Source organism: Pezoporus wallicus, unplaced genomic scaffold (assembly GCF_028554395.1).
Source record: "Pezoporus wallicus isolate ANWC-B61680 ecotype Strahan unplaced genomic scaffold, APGP_CSIRO_Pwel_v1 scaffold_7107, whole genome shotgun sequence".
Taxonomy (NCBI): domain Eukaryota; kingdom Metazoa; phylum Chordata; class Aves; order Psittaciformes; family Psittacidae; genus Pezoporus; species Pezoporus wallicus.
This window is the reverse complement of record NW_026642114.1, coordinates 3,412,385-3,424,828: the sequence shown is the minus strand read 5'-3', so window position 1 is coordinate 3,424,828 and position 12,444 is coordinate 3,412,385. Positions and strand designations below refer to the sequence as shown.

The 12,444-nt window shown below is 40.7% G+C and overlaps 1 protein-coding gene across 8 annotated transcripts in view; it reads left to right on the top strand.

Moving 5' to 3' along the window:
* Nucleotides 1–12,444, top strand: part of RABGAP1L (RAB GTPase activating protein 1 like) — a 221,024-nt gene that overhangs the window by 181,084 nt on the left and 27,496 nt on the right. Inside the window, exon 1 of one of the 8 annotated variants that reach the window (XM_057427338.1) lies at nt 6,715–6,926. The exons of 5 other annotated variants lie outside the window; for them this stretch is intronic. Coding sequence is in view for 2 of the 3 variants with exons in the window: in XM_057427339.1 (XP_057283322.1) it covers nt 9,889–9,999 (111 nt within the window). In the remaining variant the exon portion in view is untranslated. Of the gene's footprint in view, nt 1–6,714; nt 6,927–9,395; nt 10,000–12,444 lie in introns of those variants that run through there. 2 more of the 8 variants (XM_057427339.1, XM_057427337.1) reach the window with 2 other exon arrangements.

The window sequence follows — 12,444 nt, the reverse complement described above, 5'->3', positions numbered from 1 at the left end:
GTTAGGGCAATCAGTCTTAACCTCACAGTGAGCTTTTTTTCTTGCTGCTGTTATACTTCATTATGAGAGATAAGAAAAGTCTGACTCAGATGTTTCTGGTCTTTCTCAATTTCTTAGTCCTAAGTAGTGTTAAGGAAACTATCCTTTTGTTTTTATTTTTCCCCAAGACAGTTCAGTAGAGATAGCATCTGTCTCAGTAATGTTAATAGTGTGCAACATCAGGGATATGCGTGTCACAAGAATCACCAGTATGACTCATTCATTTCACTCTCCTTAAAACTGGGGGAGCCCAGTCAACGTAGTGCTAAATCAGTTGCCAAGTCTCAGGAGTGTTTCTAAGTTCATGTTTAATTTTCCAGGAATTTCCTGGTTTTTGCAGAACTGTAAGGAAGTTCTGCAATGAGACATACCTATCGAAGAAAAATATTGTGTGGCTTTCCAACAACCAACCGTCATACGGCTGAGAAAGGTCATCAAATCCTTCACCACTTTTAAAGAGTAATTAGTTTTAAAGAGTAATAAGAAACTGAGTTATTCTCCTACAGATGCAGCAGAGGACATCTGTAGCCTTTCAAACCATTACATAGGTCACATATAGACAACAATATAGTTTTTCACATTAGTTATTAGTTTGTTATGAGTTGGTTTGTTTTTCTTCATTTTCAGATCAGCATCTTATTTACACCATTAAATTAAACGGTTCAGTTCAGTATTGTTGTAGGCAAAAGAATGAAATCATAGGGCTTATTCTTGCAGTCTCCAAATGAGTGAACAAATGCAGTCACTGATTTTCCCCTTGTTAATTTGAACTGTAAATACATGGTTGAAATTTGATAAATGGTATCCTTTCTGAATACCAGTGGATAGTGGGCTGAAGCTACTGCCTTGTTCACAGCCAACATTGAAACTGAGAGAAGCAAAAGCATGGTATCTCTTTTCCATGGTTATAAACCAAATTTTTCCATTTTTTAGCTTTTTTTTTTTTTTCTCCTGTTCTGCTTAGGGTATTGACTTTTCCAAACAGTGGAAATAATGATGTTGATGATATAAAAAGTGTGCTTTGGAAATACATTAAGGAGTTTTATGGTGGCAGGAGCCTCTTTTTAAGAAGTTTTTTTTTTTGTGAATCATCCTAAATTTTATTGCATCCTCTGTTTTATTTTGCTTGCTCTTGTGGTTTTTATTTGTTTGTAGGGGTTTCTTCAAATCAAGCAAAAATTAGCTCTCATTCATTCCAGCACACTGGGAATCAGTGAGCTTCCCAGGAGCACAGCTCTGGCACACATGGCAGAAATACTGACCTCAGCTTGAGTACTACATTGTGCCCAGCTTAAGCACATGGATACAAGATAAAAATATTCTCTTACCCAGTGGGCATCTGTGCTAAGCTGGACCAGTTCTGGGGTGGGGTGGGGAGGGGGTGGTGGTATTATTTTTATCTCTTAGATGCATAGATACAGTAATAGTAGTAATAAAGACCTATAGCCCAGATTTTAAATAAAAGATAAACTTGGAATAAGACAAATGGGGAGAGTAGAAGAGTATATGGAAATACCTTTGGTCTCTGGTTTCTGAAGAAATAAGCTCATTATCATATAGAGAGTTCTTTGACAACTTCTGGAATAACCTGCCTTCTCTCCCCCTCCATCCATTTGGGCTTCTAAAATAAGCTTATTAACAGGCAAATCAAGACAGGTTAATCTTTAAATCATATGTAAATACAGAAGCTTTTCTCACTGTGGTATATTGAAGTATTAAACATAGATGCAGATTTTCACAGTAGGAGCCTAGATCAGCACAGTTAAGCACTGAAATAGTTTGTCTCCCAAATCATCTTCTGAGAACAGAATTTCCCTTTCACTGTACTGTGTGGTGATGAATAGGGATTTAGCGGCAAAGGATTATGTGAAGCTTAGATTAGTGGATGCCGCTGGTAGTCTTACACAGCTGATCGGCTTGTACAGCCCTGAGCTTCTTTCCTGCTCTGGAGTTGACCTGTACAAATTCCAGAGGAATTTGTCCAGGGGAGTACCGAGACTTAGCTGCCTTCTGTCTTTCCCAGACAATGGATTTCGTGTCAGATGCTTTCTGTATCATGTTGCTGTTAATCATCTTTGTTATAAATATATATGATCAAGAGCTGTTTTCTGGACTCTCTTGGCTGCGTTCGATCCTTTGACCTGCAAGTTAATGCTTTCCTTTTTCACTCCAGCATTGTGGGACACATTGTTCTCCTGGAAAGTGTCAGTAGTTTGTACTTTTAATGTATAATACATGAAACAATGTCATTTCAGAGTCTTCAAGCATGCCTCAGTCTAGACCGAGTCTCACAATCAGTCTGACTTCTATACCTCAGCTGCTGATACAGCTTGGACTAGTCTGTCTGGTTTAGCCCAGTTTATCTAACACCGTGTGCCATTTCCTGCTCACCTGCATCATTTGAGTCTTAATTACTCTTTATCTCATCTCCCAAGCAATCATACTGTGGATTTATTTTTGCTTTGGGAACATGCCATTACTGTTGTGCTATTTACACATAGAAATGCCTCACCTTTTCCATGAGGCTTCTGTCAGGGGTTCCATATGGAGCACATGGCCACAGACCTTTCTGGGGCTTTGCTGTGGTGCTTCTGGGGTACCAGCACAGCAGCCCCTGCCTCATCATTGCACAGTAGGGTTTGTGCCTAGCCAGCTCCAGTAGTTTTGATGGACAGCAGATGTGCTGTGGTCCTGCCTTTCTCTTTCTTTTATTTAATTACAAGAATTTCTCATCATAACTCTCCAGCCTTTCGTTTGTTCTGCTTTTTTTTCCTCATCTCAGGCTAAAAGTCAGGTACAAAGTAGCCATCAGTAAAGATACTAAAATCTGATGTAATACAGGGTGCTTCAGAGAGGTCATCCAGGTAAACATGTCATTGCGCTCTCAATGTGCAGTATGGCTAGTTCACAAGACACTTAACAGCACTCTGGAGAAGACTTGCCAGACAGCATTATAACAGTCACAACAATAACAATACCGCTTACAGTTTTGCATTTTTCATTAATTTTATCTTTATTAATCTTCCCTTGGAAGGTAGATAAGAACTGTTAACCCCTCTTTGGGGTGGGAAAGAAAGATATGGGGATATATATCTTCCTTCAGAAAGAAAGTCACGTGTGGGCTTGGAATGAAAAGCCCTGAGTCCTGGGCCCCAGTGAGATTCTCTACATGTGACAGATACTATTTAATTTGCTACGTGATGTTAAGTAATATCTTTTGTTTGCTGATCATATGCTGTAAATGAGAAGACAGTAGACCATGGGTGAAGGTAGTGATACAGATACATACTTGCTGTGTGATTATCATTTGTATGAAGCCTGAACTAAGTCTGTTACTCTGATGAAGCTTTTGCTTGATAAAATCTGGCTCTGCTTGCATTAGCTTGTGGGCAATTTCGGTGAAATCCCTGAATCAATCTAGGTGTTAAGGTGTTAAGCATTTCTGTGCAGCTGCTGTGCTAATTTCCTTGAAGAATATGCTTGAGCCCATTTTTTTGTTTTCAGTACCAGTTGAAGTGATTAATGCAACAAGTTTAAAATACGTTTCACAGGTAGAGTTGGGTTAGGATCAGTTTATTATAGAACTTAGCTCTCAGTGGCATTTGCATGATCTAAATGCCATGCATTTTTTCAGTTGTTGGATTAATACCCCCAGGGAATGTATATCAAAGACATTTACAATGGCAAATGTATTGTTAATGTTTGTGCCTTCAGCAGGTGGAGGGGCCTGTTTGTGTTGATTTGGCTCTGAGGGCATAGACTCAGGAGACACTGGCCGTGGCCTTGGACAGGTGTAGGAAGGTCCAGGGGATATATCCTGCTTTTCCTGCTTTTGAACTGCTGCCACCTCCCTCAGTTGTGGTGTTGTTTATGGGCGTCTGCCATCACTGAACTGGAAGGAGATAAAAAATGGGTCCCCAAAGAGAAGGGGTGAAATATGAAATGGGTGGCAGAAGCCTGTTGCTTTCCAGGAAATTATACACTAAGTCTGCTTAGGAATTTTTGCCTTTTCCCTCTGAATGATTTCTGTAGGGCTGTCCTCAGTGCAAAGTAGCATGGCCCCACTCAGTGCATTAGGCTGAAGCAGCCATTGGCGTGTTGTGGAGCTCACCAGTACCACCCCTTGCAAACAGGAGTAAAAAAATGCCCTATTTTGCTAAAATAAAGGGATGGGGAAGTAGGAAATATGCTCAGCTTTGTTCTAAAACCCAGTCAGTTATTTTAGGATTTGCATACAATGTATGCCCCGAATATACTGTAAAACATGTTTTACAGTGTACAGCCAAAGGCAAGGATGTCCAAAATCTCACAGTAAGATTCAGTATTCCTTTTACTTAGCGGCAATATTGTTTCAGGGATGTCTGGCTCTTTTCTTGTGACTCTGCCTCACTGCCTCCATCACCTGTCAGACTGCAGCTCTTTGCAGAGCCATGCAGTAACCTGCACCAGTAGTTTGGACTGCTCTGAGCCCTGTGCTGCCTTTGGCACTGGAAAAACATAGGCAAGCAAAAAAGTCACCCCAACAGTAATGCAGACTTTTGACAGACAAGAAGGAATTTCATGAAGCAGGATACTTCTGCCGTACAGTTGACATCTGAAGGAAACTCAGCTGAAGAAAGGAAATAATTTCTAGTGCCTTTAGAAAGTGATAATGGCAGTGTGGAAAAGAAATATGAAAACATAAAGTAAAAATGTGTATTTAATGAATTAAAAATAAAAGAGTCATGAGTTAATTTAAAAGGCTGCAAAGTACTCTGGAATAGATTGAGCTGAATAATAATAATTATATACCTGTAGGCTGGCATCCCAGCTGCACTACTGTTTAATCTTTTTCAAGTTCATACCATTTTGAGAAATCAAAATGGGCGGATTTGTTTTAGGCAGCTTCATGCCCTTGTTTAGCCGTGGTTTCAAGTTAATGTAAAACTTGAAATGGAGTGCGAGCATTAATAGCCATTTCTTTGAGAAGCAGAACAAATACACAGAACAGGATTAATCGAGACTATGCTTTTAAAAATACAGGGAGTGACCTTCAACAGGTTGGGGAACTATTGGTTGGCCTGCTCTTCCACCCTTTGCAGTTTAGGAGTGACGCTAATTTAACAGTTTTGCATGGGACTAGGTTTTTGTGTGGCATGCAGCTGATTTGGGTAGGCTGGGAGAAAGGGATTTGGGTATTTTCTGCTACATTCGTTTTAATCCATAATGAAGCACTGAAAACATTTTTAGGGGTTCCTCTGCCGTAGCACTCACTTTGCTGTTAGTGCTTTCCTCGAGACTGAAGGAGACCAGGATGATAGCACTGCCCTCCTTTATGATGTGCGCTTACAGTAAATAATTCAAGAGGCAGGCAACCTAAAATGAAGATTCAGAAATCCTCAGCTTTTCCCTACAATGGGCTACACATTTACATTGTGGGGGGTGGGGTGCATGCCAGCGTCACTGGTTTGTCCGGAGCGCCTCTTCCTCAGCAATTCCAGCCACGCTGACCTCTGCCACAGCTGGGAGGGAAATATTCACTCTCTCCAGCAGGATTGCTTTGCTGGCTTTAATCTGCGAAAATGAGTTTACAATCTTGCCTGCTTTCATATCAGGAGAATGCAGCATAGCTGCAAATTGGGAGGATTTACCCATGTAAGTACATATGCTAAAGCACATCATGCCCAGATTTTTCCACACATTTGATGGATAATTTTAGGAGAAGCACAGGTGCACACACCCACTTCTTTGGGAAAAAAAAAAAAAGGCCATGTTATCTGACATTTTAAATAATAAAAATAAAACTTGGAGAGGCAATTGCTGAACTGTAGGTCAGCCTGAGCCTGGTAGATGCTTTTCTTGAATGGGCATTCCTGCGAGCAATGGCTTAGTGTTCTCACTTGGAATCCAAAAATATGTCTAAAGGTATTTACCTTCTGATGTCTAAAACTGGAACAAAAATCACAGCCTTCTCAAAGGCTGCACCAGCACAGCACTAAATGCTTTGCTCCTTATTCTGCTGGAATAACCACACGTGCAAGGGACCGGCAGCTGCTCCCCTGCCTTTCGCTCTAGCACAGGCAATTTGGCATGGCTGAGGGTTTGGCACAGCAGGGTGACCTCCTAAGGACAGCCACAATGTCTACCAGGGCTTTAGGTGGCACTGCAGGTGACGTAGTGTGTGGACAGAAGGTGTGGCTATCTGCTGTTCTCTGATGGTCAGCAAGCCCTTTGTGGGTGAGGAGAGAACATAATTGTGCTTTGGGATTCTCAGCGTTTGACTTGTTACCCATATTTTTCACTTGCTGGTTGTGTTTGAAGCAGTTCTTACAGGTCATTAGTGGGTAAGGGAATTATGAAGTGATACTACTGTTATTCATTCTCATTGGGGTAAAACCCTGTATACTTATCTTGAAGGCTGCCAAATGCCATTCCAGGTGCTCTGAAAGGAGTTTTATGCTTCCTTATCTGAAGACTGCTGTAATCTTTCCAGTTTCATTAATACGTGAGAAGCAAATTGCAGAAAATGCCTGTGTTTCAGAAATGTGGTGGCAGGAGGGGAGCGCTTAGAGAGAAGCTGCACATACCTCACATACGTAACGCTTTCCAGTCTATCAGAAGATCCTATCCCCATCAGATAGCAGCAAGACATTCCTGGGGGTGGAGTGAGAGTGAATTTATCTTGGGAGTGAGCAGGATTTTGCTTTGCTAAGCTAGCTGGTTTGCTCAGTTCAGGAATTTTCCATTCACCTCTATTATCCATCAGGATATAAATCCCAACAACTGTAATTCGGGCTGCTTACCTTAATTAGTTAACAGTTTCCTGCAGTTTACCTGTCCTTCTGCTGGCTCTCCTCTCATCCTGACTGCTTGATTGAACTGCTTCTCCAAAAATTCCTGCTTTGGAGGTATGCTTTCAAAACTGTGTTGTGGAGGGGACTGTGTTCCTGCAAGGTAGACATGCTGTTATACAGAGAAGTGCTATTTGCTTTAAAGAATATGAAGCTGCCCTACTTGGTTTTCATTGTCTTTTGATAGATTATTTGTCACTTCAGCATTCAGAAACCCTGGCTGAGGGGAAGGCTCTGTACTGAAACACTGGGAGGACTGTGTAGTGCGGCCTGAAGGTGAAGGGTTACCTCTGCTTGCCTTTTACTTTTCAGTTCCTTTGGTGTGAGCATGCTACTACTGTGTCTGGGTGGACGTGTTTGCTTCAGTCAGTTTAATTCAAAAGGTTTAGTTTAGCTGGCTCGATACTTACGGTTTCATGCACTGATTCAGAGTATAGCGCAGACTGTTAATACGGATGGAAAATGAAGGTTCTTAGGCATTTGTGGGCAGCTCAGTTCCATTAGCTTGAAACAACAGCTGAAAAACATCATTTTCAAAGATATGCATTAGTCAACATCAAAATCAGTTGTTACTTCTTGAAATAGCTAGTTAGAACATGCCAGAATTACAAGCCCTTTGTTAAGAATAGATATGAAAAGAATTATTAGTAACCTGTAGATTTAGTGCTGTTACATCTTCCTAACCTTTCTGTTTAAGATGAAAAACTACAAGGGAGTATTGGTTCTGGTCCATAATTCCATATAAATAGAAATGCCTGTCGGCTAAATCAGAGGAGGGGTTCAGGTGGCTGCAGCTGCAGAGTGCGTCTGATAAATTTGCATTCTCCACCTCCTGCCCTTGCTGCAGAATTAAATTGGTCTCTTATTAACATGGGAATGTTGTTTGTTACACCGCCTGCTCCCTCCCCTGCGCCTACATGACTGTTCCAATGTAATGTCAGCCCCTGTTGGGAGCCTCGGGAGTGGGTGCCAGCAGGGTGGGAGGAGTTGTGGGAAGGGATTTCTTTACCTATTACAACAGGTGCCTTTGTCAGCACACCTCGGAGGCAGCCGAGGAGGAGCCACTGTTAGTCTTACACTTTGAACTATTGCTACAAGAAAAAATAAAGCCACCCCACAAGGCAATGAAAGAGAAGAGGAAGCGGTCATTTAAAGCACCTCGGAAAACCTAAGCAGGATTTAGCAGAGCAGGTATGATTTTTGTACAGGCGACAAGGAGAGCGATCTTGTGAGCTGGATATTGCTTCAGGACTGGAATCCAAAATATTTCCGCTGTGGGAATTAAATGGAAAAATTTCAAGCCTCCAAAGAAGAATTAAAAATAATGCACTATAGGTGCATTTCAAAGGAAAAATACCTTTCTTCCTCCTGCAAGGGTTAAGCATGATCAGAATCTGCTTTAGTCTCGAGGATTTAACTTCAAGTGCTGCATTTTTTGTTTGCCATAAGCCTATTAGAACTCTCTCTGTTTCCTAGCAATAACATGTAATTTCTCCCTCTATTTAAGTGAAAGAGATGTTGAGTTTTTAATCCTGTACACTACAGCTGTTGCTCAAGTTTCCTATTCAAATGCAAATAGCACCTGGTGCTATTTAGATACCTATGTAATCTTTGATAAAGATAGGCCAGGAGCACAGGAGAAAGAGAAAAGCAAGGTGGATCTGACCCTGTTTATTCGGGAAAGTGAGAGCGTAACCATATGCTACCGCCAACCTGAACTGGAAATTTTCTGCCAGCTGCATCCAGCACATACTCTTTTTGGAGACAAATGCATGGCTGAAATGATTTCTTTTTCTTGAGCAGGTATGATTTTTCACTAGGAAAAACAAAAGGCTTCCAGAGAAGATAAAGATGTAGTGGATGAGTCCAAACAGAAGTGCTGATTTGATTCAGAGTTTTACCTTGCCCAAGTGTCTTGAAAGGAATTTCTTTTGGAGATACTTTGTTTCTTCTAATCAGTTATTTTCTAGATTTTCATTTGTAGTTTTGAGAATACTGTGGGTTTTTAATGATTTTCCCTTTTTTTTCCTTGTGCTGTTTTTTTCTGTGTGTCAGATAGATGTTATGAAAATGAATTAGAAAGTAAGGAGCAATTTGGAAGTCAGCTTTGCTGTTTAGGACTCATAGACAAGAGATACCATATCATTTCATGATTAAAAGCAAACCCATCCCAGATTCAGGTTGAAAACCTACCGTGGAAAGTTCCAATTGCATAAATTGATTTTATTTCACTTGTGGAGGTGCAAGTTTATTCAAGGAAGTGTTTACAGCCTTCACTGCATTTTGCATGGCTGTTTTCCTCTGTGTTACAAGTGGAAACTGAAGGACTCTTTGTGGAGGGTTGTGACTTGATGCCATCAACTTCCTGCTAAAATCAAAGTATCTGCATGGTGCAAAATACAGTTCAGGTTTGTGTAGAAGTGGAAGTGAGTGTTATTAAAGATTTTAAAGGAGAGATTTAGAAACTTGGGGAACATCACAAAGAGCATCTGAAAGAAATTGTCATTACACCAGTCTGTGAAATAAGCAGGAAAATGCAGTTCATTGGGAAGTGAAACTGGTAACAAGAATATCAGCTTCCATGGGAAAAAATTGGATATAAAGAATAAACAACTGCTACAAAGTTTGAGAAGAACAGAGGTGATTCAAGTCCTTCTGTCAAGCACTGACGGATCTTTTCTTGCTTAATACTAACCTGATTTGGCTACTGCTTTTTCATCTTCAGATACTGCAATTAAAACAAGTTCCCTGGCTTTCAACAAACTTCAGCAAATGCCTTTTGCAAGCTGGGTGTTGGGACTGTGAGCAGGTGTTTCTTATGTGCTTCCCATGATACTAAAAGGGACCTGTGAGAGGAAAACCCACACAGGAGCTGGTCTGCTGGGTCATATTTTCTCTCGTGACACTCCTTCCTCATTAGCTTCTTCGGGTGGGTGTGAACAACTGACACGGAACTGAGCCAAGGTGCAGCCTTGGATTGCCAACCTGCTCTGGCTGCTAACGGCAGCTTGCCGGCAAAATGATGGAAGAAATCTCCATAATGGTGGCGTACGATGCCCATGTTTTTAGCCAGCTCTACGATGAAGACTTTCTGGCCAATCTGGTGGCGGGCAGCAAACCCAAATGTGTGGTAGGTGTTGCTCTTGCTCATTTGACAATAATGCTTTAAAGTTATACTCTGTCCAGTAGTTAAATCCGTCTGCTGAAAGCTACTCATTATTTAGTTTCTCTCTTTATTACTTTCTCAGAAATTTGCTGTCATGCATTAACAAAATTAAAATAATCTTGGAAGAGATGAGATTATTAAAATAATACCTTTCTGGGCTGCTAAGTTCAGAAGAAGGTTCAGTAGGATAATAGTTAAAATAGTATTTTTGAAATAATATTGAAATTATTGAAATAATAGTTAAACTGGCAAATGACCAAACTTATCTAACGATGGAATCAGCACTAAATTATGTAAACAGTTTCTGTGTCTTTGCAGGTCAGTTACAAGTTCAGGCCAGATGCCTGGGGTGTAGGTCACCATCATCGCTAGAGCTAAGAGAATCTCTCCCCACTGTGGGAATGGCAGTGTTACACTTCTATATGTTGCTCTGAAATCAGCATGAATACCTGTAAAAACATTTTAGTTAAATGACCATTTTTTATAAGTAGCATTTATCTTTATGTAAATAACAGGTACAGAGTGGTCATCTTCCTCGTTCATGGAGATCCCAGCACTTGTAGGGAGCTGCATTCAAGTCAGTATCTTAGACTCAAGTTTGGTGGCAAAGTTCATCCATGGTCTCAAATTCTGCAGATGAGCCCATGTGCGAGCCAGTCTGCCTAGAAGCGGTCAAAACAAGTCTTTGAAAATAAAATACATGTGTTGATGCTGAGCTCAGCTTGAAAGTAGATACAGTTAAAATTTAAGTCTGAATATGAATCAGGCTAATCATTTAGCAACCCAGTTAAGCATTTGTGTTTGCAGGTTTTGGTCTGTGTATGTGTTTGTATCCAGGTAATTCACTAAACTGTGACAAACGAAGGTGTGCTCAGAAGAGGAAAAATGCTTTATTGCTATCTTGTATAAAACCTCTCTGCATATTTGCTGCTTGGGTTTTTCTGGGTATCCATGCTTCAGAAGTCCTGGGTGCAGGGACTCATCTCCTGCATCTCCCAGAGACCTCTGGATCTAGAGTTCTGTCAGTCCCTTTTATCATGATGTCTTTCTGTCTCTGACCTCCTCTAGGCTAGAATTTACAAGGCCCATTAGAATAGTTAGAAAATAAACATGGAAATCGAGTACGCATAAAACTGTGTACTTTAATATGGCCTGGTTGGAGACTGAACTCCAAATAGACTTTTACTTAACCAGCATATTAGGAGTCACACATACTTTTCCCATTACTTTTAAATACATGGTATATCTTAATTCACTGTCCAGCCGCAACGTTTCCTCTTTTTCTCCCTTAGCTGGTTGCTATGGCAGTATTTGTTATTGTGACTAGAAGCCCAGAGTAGTATCTTTCCTACAGAGAGGTACCCGTGTTGCAATAGGATTAACAGGAGCCAGGTTCCTGTGGAGAAGATACCTGCCGGCGGGCTCTGGGAGAGGCCCTTCCAAGTTTCTCTGAGCAAACAAGGATGATGGTGGGGTTTGCTGGGTGCCTCCTGTCCTGAACTGCTTGTGCATTCTAGAGCCAGTTCTGCAGTTGTTTAAATTAAAATCCTTGTGGTTAGAAAACATTTCATGGTTGGCTTACCCTATAATTTAAATCTTTGAATAGTGATGCTTAGCCGGACTCGGTGATTGCTCATTTTTGTATAGCTTCAGAGCAAAAGTAACAGACATTGTGTTAGGTATGACTAAATTCCTCCAGATCAGTGACAAGTGACTGGAGGAGAAAGTAACTGGTGTCAGGAGCACCACATTACAGCTCCAGCCGATTTTTGCCACTCAAAATAAGCTGAAATTGCATTTTTTTTTTATATTTCTCTATGAAGTAACTACTTAACTTCTAACAAAAAGAGGTACTTACGTGGAACAACCACGGTAGGAAATGTATCGTTGTTACTATTATTTATAAGATCTGAAGGATTGACTTTTGTCTACGTATATGTTTGTATCAACTCTTTTTTCCCTGAGTCATAGAATAGTTAGGGTTGGAAAGGACCTTAAGATCATCTAGTTCCAACCTTCCTGCAAGAGTATTAACATGTTTCAGTGCATTATTTACTGGTAAATAAGTAAGAAATGTGAGGTTTGCAGGGTTTACATAGGAAATACTTCACTACTCCTTTAAATGGTTTTGATATATATTAAATAAGCAAATAATGATGCAGACAACTTGAGGTGGTTTTAAGATGAAGCTTGACAGGATTATGATAGGATTAGATGGTGCGTGGGAGCCTGCACTACTAAGGGATGGGATCTGATGACTCAGAAAGTTTCTTTCAGCTCTCTGTTGCTATGTCTAATTGTGGGATAAGCTGCCAAATGGGATAAGTTTGGGCAAATCCTGTTGACTATGTCCTGGTCATTTTACCACATTGCGCAAAGGTATGTACTGTATGCAAAGTAACGTTCCGC